Source organism: Eschrichtius robustus, chromosome 3 (genome assembly GCF_028021215.1).
Source record: "Eschrichtius robustus isolate mEscRob2 chromosome 3, mEscRob2.pri, whole genome shotgun sequence".
Classification (NCBI taxonomy): domain Eukaryota; kingdom Metazoa; phylum Chordata; class Mammalia; order Artiodactyla; family Eschrichtiidae; genus Eschrichtius; species Eschrichtius robustus.
The window spans coordinates 124896379-124908741 of NC_090826.1; the positions used below are offsets into that span (position 1 = coordinate 124896379).

Here is a 12363-nt window from a genome sequence, read left to right on the forward strand (position 1 = left end):
GGGTGCTAATAAGACTTTATTTATTGAGTGGTTCATGACACAGTCCCTGCCTAGGAAGCAGTTAGCCAGCATCACTGTCAGCCAGCATCCTAATAGAGCCTAATTAAGTGTTAAGTGCAAATGATAAGGAGTGAAGTGTAGGGGTTTGGGGGGGAGGTGGGTGGTGAGGGGAGGGACCTGGAAGAAGGATTTTAATGGAAAGGCTTATTGAGGAGGTGGGACTTGAAATAGCCCCCAAGGGATTCAATTCACTATGTTGAACTTGTGCATAGAAGAGAGTAAAGCAGGATGCAAAACTGTACATGCAACAGTATCCCACTTCCACATAGTCACAGAGAGGAAGCAAATTCTTAGAAGAAAAAATACCAAATACAGAATTAATACCAGTTATCTCTGGATTCTGGGATGATGGGTTTCTTCTTTGTGTATTTTTATTTTCCAAATGTTCTGCAGCAGACATGCGGTACTCTTGTAACCATAAAGCCATGTTACAGTTTTATATGTCAAGCAGGAAGTGAGGAAGTAGAGAGGTGAGGGCAGCTTATTTTGTCAAGCAGCTCACGTAACATGGGGAGATGGGAAAGCTGGAGCCAGAGGGCTATGACAGATCTTGAGAAGGTGTCTTTCATCCCCTCTGGGATGGAAGATGGAGAGACTTAAGCAGGCTCCTAGGTTATAGGGATGGAACTCCCAGAAAGGAAGAGACTAAAAATAGAGGAGAAGCCAGGTGGAGCCAGACCCCCGGCTGGGTGGGGAAGGGCATAGGTGGAGGACTCGCCTTGCCCACAGCAAGAGTCACCTGTTCCCACGTGTACAGAGGTAGAGAGAAGTCGGTGGCAGGTGTGGAGCACTGAGCTCTGACTGGGGGCCCTGCCCTCCACATTTTATGCCTCTCTCCCAGTGAACTTTGTGACAGTCCTAAGTGGGAGCGTCTGTCTGTCACCATGTTCTGCCCATGCCAGGTGTTTATGGCATCCCTGACTCACCAGGGCAGAGAACGAGGAAGCAGCCCAAAGGTCCCTTGGTGGCAGGGGAGGAAGGTACCTCAGGAAGGAGGTGGGTGCCAAGTGTGACAGTTGGTGCCCTGGACAGAGAGGGCTGCTCCAGGGACAGAGCAATCTGGGAACAGAGACAAGCCCAGCAGGCAGGGAGGACATGGAGACAAAACCTGAGTGCTGCCAAGGTTGGGGTAGTTTGAGGAGCCACTAAACTTTACCTCCAAGTCAAATATGTCCTCCACTGGCTGTCTCAATACTGAAATGCCCACTGCTGAGTGAAGGCGCTGAAGCCCCTGCTAAAACACAAGTGCCATCGGGGAGGGAGGGAAGACACGGTGAGTGACTCTCTTCCTTTAACACGCAGGGCAAATCCATTTCCTTAATTAGCCCCTCTCATCCATCCATCCCTAGAAACGATGGGTAATGTTGATAGAAACAAATGCAATTAGGAAATTGAGGCTTGGAGAGAAGCAGGACAGAGTAAGAAGGAAGGGAAGAGAGGATAGGAGACACTGAGAGTAAACCAGCTTGCTGCCTGGTGAGGATCAAAAGGTTAGGTACTCATTCATTAACACCCACCCAGCAAATGGCTGCTGGATGCCCCTGTTCCAGGGACTCTGACAGGCTCTGGAGACAAAAGGGCAAGCAGAGACAGACACAGTTCCTGCGTTCATGGTGTCTGATCCTCTGCGTGAGTCAAATGATAATAAATCCATAATCACAGAGGCAAATGTAAAACCACCATGGTAACAAGTGGTACACATTCAATGACAGGATATAACAGAGGATTTGGGGATGAGGAGAGGTTGTCCTTAGGAAGGGCCTTTTGAGTTGACATTGGAAGATGAGCAGGAGGGAACCACAAGAAAACAGGGGAAGAGGTGAGTGGGGGAGAGAAGTGCACTGTGCAGAGGTCAGGGCACAGGAGAAGGTGGGCCACGTTCCAGAAACTAAAACAAGCCAGTGTGTAGAGATGGAACCAAAGGGGTGGTTTGGGGGGGGGGGGGTTGTGATTCCCCCTGTGTGATATCCTTTAGCCTCCCATGATGACTCCAAATAAACACAGAGGCCAAGTACAAACATCATACTTGTGCCATCAGGGAAGTTTAGGACAAACTTCACTATCTGCCAAACTTCACCCCTCAAGATTCTCCTACAAAGCAATTCCAAAGTTATATCACTCCCAGTGCAGCCAGAAACATGGGATGGGCCCAAGTCTAAGAGACCATGACAGCAATTTGAGTCTTTTTTTTTTTTTTTTTCTATCTACAATCTATGATTTATTTCAAGCAGTTCTTTTGAGTATGAGGGTTCTTTTTTTTGGACTTTCTATAAGGGATACACTTTATTTATTTATTTTTTAACATCTTTATTGGAGTATAATTGCTTTACAATGGTGTTTTAGTTCCTGCTTTATAACACAGTGAATCAGCTATACATACACAGAGAGTTCTTTCTTGCATCAAATGAGTGAGCACTCAAAGGAGGGAGAGAGAAAAGGTACTTGTCAGTTAGAAAATCACTGATGTCTATCTTTCTATAATTAAATTAGGAGAAAAATAAAGAACCCACTGGTAGCAGGAAGAAGCAAGAGTCCTCTAGAGTCTGGCATTTGGTGAGCTAGATATTCAGTTACTGTGGATTTCCACTGTTTTTCCCCAGGCAGAACATAGGCAGAGACTTGGGAACGCAGGTGCATGAAGCCAGATTAGGCTTACATTCCATAACTATGTTGCTTGCAGGGCTATTGTTACTATACTAGATGGCTGTGCCCCAGAGAAATGGGGTGCTGGTCTGTTTCCACAAATCTTTATCCCAGTCTTCATCGCAAGGAGGGCACTGCCAAGTGCTCTCAGCCAGTCTCTTGTCTAAGTTTCCTGGTTTGGTTGACAACATCCTGCTCAGTACAAATTTTGTTGTCACAATTTGAGTATGATGATTGATTTCAGCCCAAGGAATATGGTGAGGAGCATAAAGGGACAAGTAGCCAATTTGCAACATCAGCACAATTTGTAAGTTTCTTCCAATTTGGAAATGAAGGAGGCGAATCCAAGGGCACGCTCCAAACACGGAGCCCTCCCCAGTGGCCTTCGCCCCAACGCCGTGTCCCAGCAACGCTCACTTCCGGTCCTGGATGTTGGGGGCAGAGTCCCCACTTCCTGTGCCCGGCAGTCTCTGTTCTGGTCAGACCGTGGGGCTGGGGGCTCGGCTGTGGGCGTCGTGGTCGCCACCCTCTACGGGCCCCCTTCTCCAGCCCTTCCCACTCCTCAGTGCCCCCCTCCGTGGGCCCATCCTCTTTTAGCCCATCCTCCTCTGGCCCCCAGAATGCTAGTGGTCTTGCGGGAGTGGGACTTGGGCGGCCTTCCCTGGGCTTTTTGGAGGCCGTCTTAGAAAAGAGAACCAGGGCTTAGAAATGGAAACTGGGGGAGGCAGTGGGGCTGGTTAGAGGTCAGATGTTGGTTGGAAAGAAGCCTTATTTGGAGAAGTTGTCCAGGTAGAAAGTTAAGTTAGATTTGGAGGGGAGAGAAAGGAAAATTATAAAGGAGATAACTGAGCAGAACAGCCCCCCGAAAACCAATCACCAAGGACAAGAATCTAGTTGTTTATGTTTAGCACACGTTGTAGAGTCTCACAATTTAAAGGTCAATAGTAGTATCTGAGAATGCTTGGTAAGATGGATGCCCTAGTTGGATTAAAGGGAGTTTTAGATTTGAGGAGAGAACTCAATGAAAAGAGTTGGAGAGGAAAAGAGGACCGGAAAGTTATAACTTGATAGTAGAAAACCAAACATATATTGTGAGCCCTTGTTCTGGAAACTATGATACCAAGGGGGGGAAAAAAAAAAAAAACATAAGCAGTAGTTCTTATCCCCAAGCTGCTTAGGAAAACAAGTCCCAAAGTGGGTGAAAGGTTAAATGGCAGTATAACAGAGGGTCAAAAAAGTGGTTGAGACCTCAAATTCAAATCAGGAAGAAATCATTGGGGCCCAAAGTTACCTAGGAAGGCTTTATGGAGAGAAAGGACTCGTGATTTTTTAAGGTTAGACAGAAAGGAAGGTGTTGACACGACAGGTAGGTCTGATGATAATATTTTTCCAGACCAAGAAGTTCAGGATGTGATATGACAAACATTTTTGTAATGCTCAAGGTGTAAAGGTATAGGAGGCAGTCTAGGTGCTGAAATATTGGGATTTGGGGGAACATTTCAGTGGTTCATAGAGCCTAAACGTGACTTAGGAGAATCTATCCTCGCGATATGAGTCTTATCCTAACAGTAATGGGAAATCACTGAAGAGCTTTGAGTAAGGGTAGCGACATGGTCATAATTTCATTTGAAAAGATCAGTTTGGCTTCAGGGTGGACAGCAGATAGGAGAAGGGATAAAACAGGCTCCCAAAGCCAGTCGGAGGCTACGGAAGTAGCTTAGGAGAGGCAGCTTACATCGGTGAGGTGGCAGAGGAAACAGAGAAAGATGAACAGACTCAAGAGATGTTGGAGGGCTAAAATCATCAGGACATAGTGATGGCTTGAATTTGTAGCTGAAGGAGAAGGAGCTGTTAAGGGTGATATGGTGGCATCAAAATATGGTCCCAAAATACTTTGAAATTCCTCTGGTTACCAGGGGGTAAGGGTGGGGGGAGGGATAAATTGGAAGATTGGGATTGACATATACACACTACTATGTATAAAATGGATAATAAGGACCTACTGTATAGCACAGGGAACTCTACTCAATACTCCGTAATGGCCTATATGGGAAAAGAATCTAAAAAAGAGTGGATAAATGTATATGTATAACAGATTCACTTTGCTGTACACCTGAAACTAACACAACATTGTAAATCAACTATACCCCTATAAAAATTTTAAAATAAATAAACACATTAATAAATAAACAGGACTCATATCCCCTCCCTTGAGTCTGGGTTCTGTGGTTGCTTGATCAATAGAATATGGTGGAAGTATGGTAATAGATGCTGGATCAGTATCTGGGCCCAGACTTTAAGATACTGGCAGCTTCCACCTGCTGTCTCTCTAGATGTTTGCTCTTATAATCTAGCCACCATGCTGCGAGGAAGCCCAAACTTCCCTGTGAAGAAGTCCACAAAGAGAGCAACTGGAGTTAGCACCAACTTGCCAGCCAGTGAGCCAGCATTTTGGAAGTGGGTCTTCCAACCCCAGTCAACTCACTCCAGTTGATACTGCAGGGAACAGGGACAAGCTGTCCCTGCCAAGCCCCATCCAAGTTGCAGATTTGTGAGCAAAATAAATGTTTTTTATTATTGTCTTCAGTTACTAACTTACCACTAAGTTAAGGGGTAGTTTATTACATAGGAATAGAAAACTGTAATGGATGACTGTTAGGTTTCTGGCTTTCATTCCTGGATGAATGGGGTGTCATTGATTGATGTAGAGATCACTGACAAAGGCCCAGATATGGGGACAAAGTCCATGAGTTTGGTTTTCAGCTTGTGAGTTTGAACTGATTCTGAGATGTCTAAGTTGAGAAGTCATGCGGACTGTTGGATTTATGGTTCTATGGCTCAAGAGAGAGGTTGGGTTTGAAGACAGAACTTTGTGAGTCAGTTGAAATGGGTGTCAGCTAAAGCTGTGGATGTGGATGTAGAAGGGGGTCTGAGTGGAGGGAGCTCTGACATTTCATGGTGGGCTGAGGAGCATGAAGTTGCAGAGAAGACATGAAAGGGTTGGGCCAGGAATGTCGGAGGAGAACCAGGAGAGGGTGAGTCATGGGAACTGACAGAATAGAGTGTTTCAGGAAAGAAGGAGGAGGGATTAGCAGGGTGAGGAACTGCCAGGAGTACAAGCACCTGCTGAGCCAGGCTCACTTTCTCCCAGGCTTCCTTCCTGCTGGCCAGCATCACAGTAAGCAGCGTCGCTGGGTCACCAAGAAGCCCTGGGATGGGACTCTGGAGGGCAAAAAGGCAAGACGAGGATCACAGCCATGCCCACGAACCAGTTCTTTCCTGGAGGCTTGTTTCTCAAACTGTAGTCCCTGCTGCAGCAGCAGCCTCACTTGGGAGCTTGTTAGAAATGCATAATCTCAGGACCTACTGAATCAGTCTGTACTTTGACAAGATCCCCAGATGACTTCTATGCACACGAAAATGTGAGAAGTTAACACACCAATTTAGAGGCTGGGCATTAACTCAGGGAAGCAGTGAGATGGTGCAAAACTGAGCTGCAGGTCGCATGCAGAGTATCAGCCCTAGTCACAGAGATGGCCGTTCATTAAACCTATTTTTCCTCAAGGTCCAGTAGGCAACTCTGAACCTAGACTTTCACATCAGAGTCACCTGGGTAACTTTTCACAATCAGAGGGATGCCCAGATTCTGCCCCTCAGTATTCTGATTCAGAAGGTCTGGGGGAGGCTGGGCATTTGCACTTTTACTCCCCAGGTGATTGTGATGGGCAGCTGGGTTGCCAGCCGTGCCCTAAACCATCACTCCTCCCCCTTTGCACACATACCCCTCTTAAGCTGACCATTCATTACGTCCTTCCCACTTCAAGGCTGGAGCTGGAACTGGAGCATTTTAATCCTGATTTCAGCTCTGACAGGAAGCCAGTGTGATTCCACAGGCACATGAGCCCTCCTGTGAGCACTGGCTTCTGACTTGTGCTCAGGCACCAGCAGGTCATGCCCAGGCTCCAGGTGGGAGCCAGGTCCTGGGGACTGGTGTGGCAACGGGGCTCACAACCATGGAGCAGATGAAAGGCCAGGCTGCCCATCTTGTAGTGCACTTAACGGCTGATACCACTCTGGCTCTGGCCTGAATACCACCCTCTCGGGGTCAAGATGAACTGGGAACAAGGCCACTCTCTATCTGATTCTCATCAGATGTACATGTCTGAGGCTGAGCCCTGTAAACCTCACAGCCTGGGCCAGGTCACGGCGTGCACTTAGAAGTGCAAGTGGCACTGGGTCACACTCTGACAGGGAAGATACCAGCGAGCTCCCCGAGCCTGTGTGACAAACAGGATCATGGCACTTCAGAGTGGACAAGTCTAAGGCATGTAGGGAAAATTATCCTGCTGGGGACTGTGGCTCTAACAAAGGCCCCAGGGGAAGGATTCTAAAATGGCATGATCAACCTCAAAAGGACAAGAACTTGGAAACTTAGTTCCCATCAAAAACCTACCATGGATGAAGCATCCATGAGCTTATTGATATTTTTTTAGATGGGGGAGAAAAAAATTTTTTTTCTCATCTGGAATATTTTAGGATGATGGATTCCTTTATTTCTCAGTGAAAAGCAGTACTTTCCTACGTTTTTCAAATTTAAGCTTCGAGGTTTTCTCTAGCTGTAGGAAGATGGGGCTTTTTTGTTGTTGTTGTTGTTTTGTGCTTTTTATCAAGTCTTCAAAGATTTTAGGGACTCTGGGCAGAGCTTCTCAGAGACTTTTTCCCCCTGGTGGGCTCCTCTTTATGTATGTCTTTTCCTGCAGCTGTACCTTCCATCACATCAAATCTTTCATGGAGTCTGGTGGCTGAAAAATTTCCCAGAGTGGAAGAGCCTTGGTCCTGTACACAAGCTGGGATGTTTTCTCTAGCAGCCTTTGCGAGGGGTGACAAAATCCCTCATCCTCAGTGACTCTCATTCTCTTGGCAGATGTCTGCCAGAGCAGAGTGATCAGACAATTGATCACCAAAGTCTAGTTACTTTCCTATAATTTACACTTGCCCACACTAATAACAACAACAATAATAATAAATAACTGGCATTTATTGAATGCTTATTATGTGGCAGGCACTGTTCCAGGGTCTTTACGTTGACAAACTCATTTATTATCCCTAATAACCGAATGAGGTACAGTGTGCATTTTTACACATTATAGGTTACCTTCTCCATTTCACAAATTAGGAAATTCAGATTTTTTTTTTTAACATCTTTATTGGAGTATAATTGCTTTACAATGGTGTATTAGTTTCTGCTTTATAACAAAGTGAATCAGTTATACAAATACATATGTTCCCATATCTCTTCCCTCTTGCATCTCCCTCCCTCCCACCCTCCCTATCCCACCCCTCTAGGTGGTCACAGACCACCCAGCTGATCTCCCTGTGCTATGCGGCTGCTTCCCACTAGCTATCTATTTTACGTTTGGTAGTGTATATATGTCCATGCCACTCTCTCGCTTTGTCACAGCTTACCCTTCCCTGGAAATTGAGATTTATCGAGGTCAACTAATTTGCCCCATGCTAAAGTCAGTTAAGGAAGAGGGCCTGCCCTTCTCAAGTGCCGTCAGAGGGGGAGGGGGTGGGAGCATCTGCCAGGGAGGGAGAGGTATTGTGTCACTGACATTGTTTGGAATTGTCAGCCTGACTTTTATTCGGCTTAAGTACTGTTTTTAAATTCTCAAATGCACCACCTTCTGTTTGTGTCCCCATATGACCTTATGTGATTTTATTCTGACTCCCCAAAATCCGATGAGTCCTGGGGTCTATTTTCATCAACTTTGTTATGTTACTCTGCCTGGGACATCAGCAAAATTTAAGTTGTTACTGGGCAAGTTCAGATGAAGAACAGAAGTAGGGGGAAAGCCAGTATGACTTCTGGAACCCAGCTTAAACTCCACCTCCTCCAGGAAGCCCTCCCTAATTTCCCTGCTCTTCCTCTGGCATCCTCTCCCGAGCCTTGGTGGGGAGGGCCACCCAGCTGCTTTTACATCTGAACTTCGAAGGCCTTCATTGCTCACTTGTACGTAGCAATGGCTATTTCACCCCAAACATTTCCACTTGGCAAACGCATGCCCGGAGCTAGCCACCAAGCCCAGCTGCCCTGGCCCCACTACTCCGGCCCCTTCCCCTTAGTGTAAAGTATGGAGGCAAAGGTGATGAGCCCATGGTGTCAGGCAGGGCAGGCTGAGAGGGTGGAGGGAAGGGGGTGGGGGCAGAAGACACACTTTATCAGTGTGTCTGAACAGAAACCCAAGAACTGGTTGAGCTGGATGAGTTCACCCAGGGGTCACATGCCTTCTCACAGGAAGAGGTGAAATGTACTGCTCCAGGCAGTTCACAGTTAAGTCCACATTTCAGTCTAAGCTGGGTGCACGTTTTGTTTTGTTTTGGTTTTTTCCCAAGCCCAAATCCCTTCTTTTGATTCATGCATGGGTTTTGGGTTGCAGCCAGACTACAGATGCAAGGGTGTGTACTGGGGTAGGGGAGGAGGCGGGGCGGGGGGGGAGACTTCTAGGCTCTATAGAAGAGGATCAGAGGTCACTGGCCCAGTCCAGAAAGGGTGGTCATTTCTTTTCAGCCTCCTACCCTCTGGGCTTGAAGCACATCCTTCCGGTCTGAATCTGATGGCTGAGACAGGTCCCTCATGACTGCAATCATTCCAGACCCCTCACTCCTGTGGTGCCTGCACAAACTATGTGCTCAGTAAAGAGCTGTTTGGATGAAGGAATGAACCAAGTATGCCCTCTAACCTGATGACGAGGGCCCCTCTGCCCCAGTTAGATGGGCCTCCTGGCAGGGCCTTTGAGTTTGACCCAACCCTTCCCCAGCACTGGGCTATTCTCCAGCCAAGAGCTCCAAGGTCGTGTTTTGAGAGATGGGGGAGGAGGGGGAGCCTGGGGGCCTAGGAGAACCACCCTGGGCTGGCAGGCCAGCTGGCCTGGGGCTTGCCTGTAGGAACTGAAAAGTGAGCTCTAACTCAGACCCTCCTCCATTCTGCTTCCCAGGCCTTGGGGCTCCCAAGTTTCCTGGTATAACTCTTCACCTCTTCCTGTAACCAAGCAGGAGTCCATGGGGACTTCCCAGGACAGACTCCTCTCCCCATGTCCTCTGCCTGTCTCTTGTTTGTAGAAAAGCTTTCATCTCCCACACCTCCCCTGAGTCACAAAAGTCTGGATCAAGAATTAATGCGGGGCTTCCCTCGTGGCGTAGTGGTTGAGAGTCTGCCTGCCAATGCAGGGGACACGGGTTCGAGCCCTGGTCTGGGAAGATCCCACATGCCGCGGAGCAACTGGGCCCGTGAGCCACAACTACTGAGCCTGCGCATCTGGAGCCTGTGCTCCGCAACAAGAGAGGCCACGATAATGAGAGGCCTGCGCACCGCGATGAAGAGTGGCCCCCACTTGCCGCAACTAGAGAAAGCCCTCGCACAGAAACGAAGACCCAACACAGCCATAAATAAATAAATAAATAAACCCAAAAGTTTAAAAAAAAAAAAAAAGAATTAATGCAAAAATAGCAGTTGGGCCAGGAGAACTGGTAAGAATTTAAATAGTAAATCAGCCATACTGCAGTCACAGAATGTTTAGTTCCTCCCTGAAGTACCTAGATAGCAGTATCTGATGCACATTTCCTGAGTTGTTTTACAGTTGCTACAACCCCCAGCAAATGCAAGAAGTTAAGTACTGGCTGACCATGAGTATGCAGCCCCCAGACCTATTGGAGCCTGAGGATTGGTGATGTTAACCCCTGTGACACCATCCTGTTACCTCACCATCAACCAATCGGAGAAATGTGCACCAGCTGTTCACATACCCTGTGACTCCCCTCCCTCACCTTGCCTTTAAAAATGCTTCCCTGAAACCTATTGGGGAGTTTGGTTCTTTTGAGCATAAGCCACCTGTTCTCTTTGCATTGCCCTTGCAATAAAACTTCCTGTGCTCCAAACCCCGACATTTCGGTTTGTTTGGCCTCACTGTGCATGGGGCACACGAACTTGGATTCGACAACACGCCCCAGTTTTGCCAGATCCCTGAAGCCCACAACAATTTCTAATTGCAAGCTGACACAGAGGAAGACAAGCACTGTATAATATCACTTATATGTGGAATCTAAAAAATACAACAAACTAGTGAATAAAACAAAAAAGAAGCAGACGCACAGACATAGAGGACAAACTAGTGGTTACCAGTGGGGAGAAGGAAGAGGGGAGGGGCAAGATTGGAGTAGGAGGAAAAAAAAGGGTTATTATGGGATTATATGAAATCAAGTGTGTGAAATTTTGCCAGTTGTAAAGCACTACAGAATTTAAAGAATCTTTCATTCAATGAGAAATAATATGTTTAGTTTTAAAATGTGGCTGAATTTTAAAATAAATAAATAAATTGCAAGCTGATGAGATTCTCAGCATGTTCAAATACACTGAATTAAAGATACTCCTAAAATCCCCCCAACCCCCATCTCTCAACTTCCTTGCTCATTCTACTTCCTGTCGGTGCCCAGGACTCTAACGCCAAGACCTCCATCCTAACCCTTAGCACCCTGTGGGTCCTCACACAACGACTTTGCTATTTAGCACTTGATTTGGAGTCTACCATTATATCAGCGAATGTCTGGTTTTTATTTTGTGGGGTTCCCCCATGTTCTGAGTTTTCAATGACCAGAGTATCAAGGGAGCTAAAGGGCTTTGGCCTTTGGAAAGGGTCGTTCTATTTCTAACTGGCTGTTTTTCGAAGGGTTTGAGTCTTCTCTTGGTCTGTAAATGATATTGGGTAAGTTGCAACCTTTCTCTGCCTCAGTTTCCCTATATGTGATAACAGATGTTATCACTCTTACCATTGCCTCTTTTTCTGGTTTTAAGGCAATGATTAAAACCTCAGGTAGTGAGCACAAATCCTGGATCCACACATCCTGGCTTTTCTGGGACAACCCTGATTTTAAATATTTTTGTCCCAATTCTCAGATCTTATGTCTGATCTGATGATCTGATTTGGGATCAGAAAATATAGTTTTGAGAGTACTATGAATTCTAGAAATGGGCTGGAATTTTATTTATTAATATGAGAATAAAAAACATTCTGATTCTGGGTGCTGGCCTGGAACCTGCTTTTTGAACGACAGACGTGTAATTCTGCCCAGCACGAATACAACTGTGTCATTGGAGGCCCTCCCTGGGGGGGCTCTGGGAGACCCTCAGCATTCAGCCCCTGTCTCGCCCACCCCTGGGCACTACTCACCTGCACAGAGCATCCACAGCACAGGCTGCATTTTCCCCTCCATGGTCTTGCGTCCTCTCTGCCCCGAGTCCAGCCTGGGGTGGGCCCCTGACTTTAACCAGTCTGGGCTGACTGGTTAAAGCTACGACAGCCTCTGGCCCAGTCCAGACTTCGATCTCTGTGGTTTCTCCCTTCTTGTCTACCTTTGCCCAGCCTGGCCCCCATGGCCCACCCCTCAGCTGGACTGACAGGTGAGCTCACCTGTGGGACTGGACTCCTGCTCCACCCACTTCACCAAAGGCCCCACCTTCTCAGTTACCTCCCCTGCCTTCTCTCCACCCAGCAGGTGGGCAAAGTCCTGAGCTTCTCACTATCACGTGGGCTTCGCCTGTAAGGGACAGGAAGTTGCCGCCTTGTAATATGAAGGGAAATGATCTCAGAGGAAGGGTTTCAA

General features: G+C 47.1%; 1 protein-coding gene across 2 annotated transcripts in view; it reads right to left on the reverse strand.

The window, feature by feature from the left end:
* The window catches only part of GPA33 (glycoprotein A33), a 44491-nt gene extending 32393 nt beyond the window's left edge, over positions 1-12098 (reverse strand). For both annotated transcript variants that reach the window (XM_068538354.1, XM_068538353.1), the window contains exon 1: positions 11931-12098. In XM_068538354.1, the coding sequence (XP_068394455.1) occupies positions 11931-11973 (43 nt within the window). In that variant the 5' untranslated portion in view covers positions 11974-12098. The remainder of the gene's footprint in view (positions 1-11930) is intronic.
* Between the last annotated feature and the right edge of the window lie 265 nt (positions 12099-12363).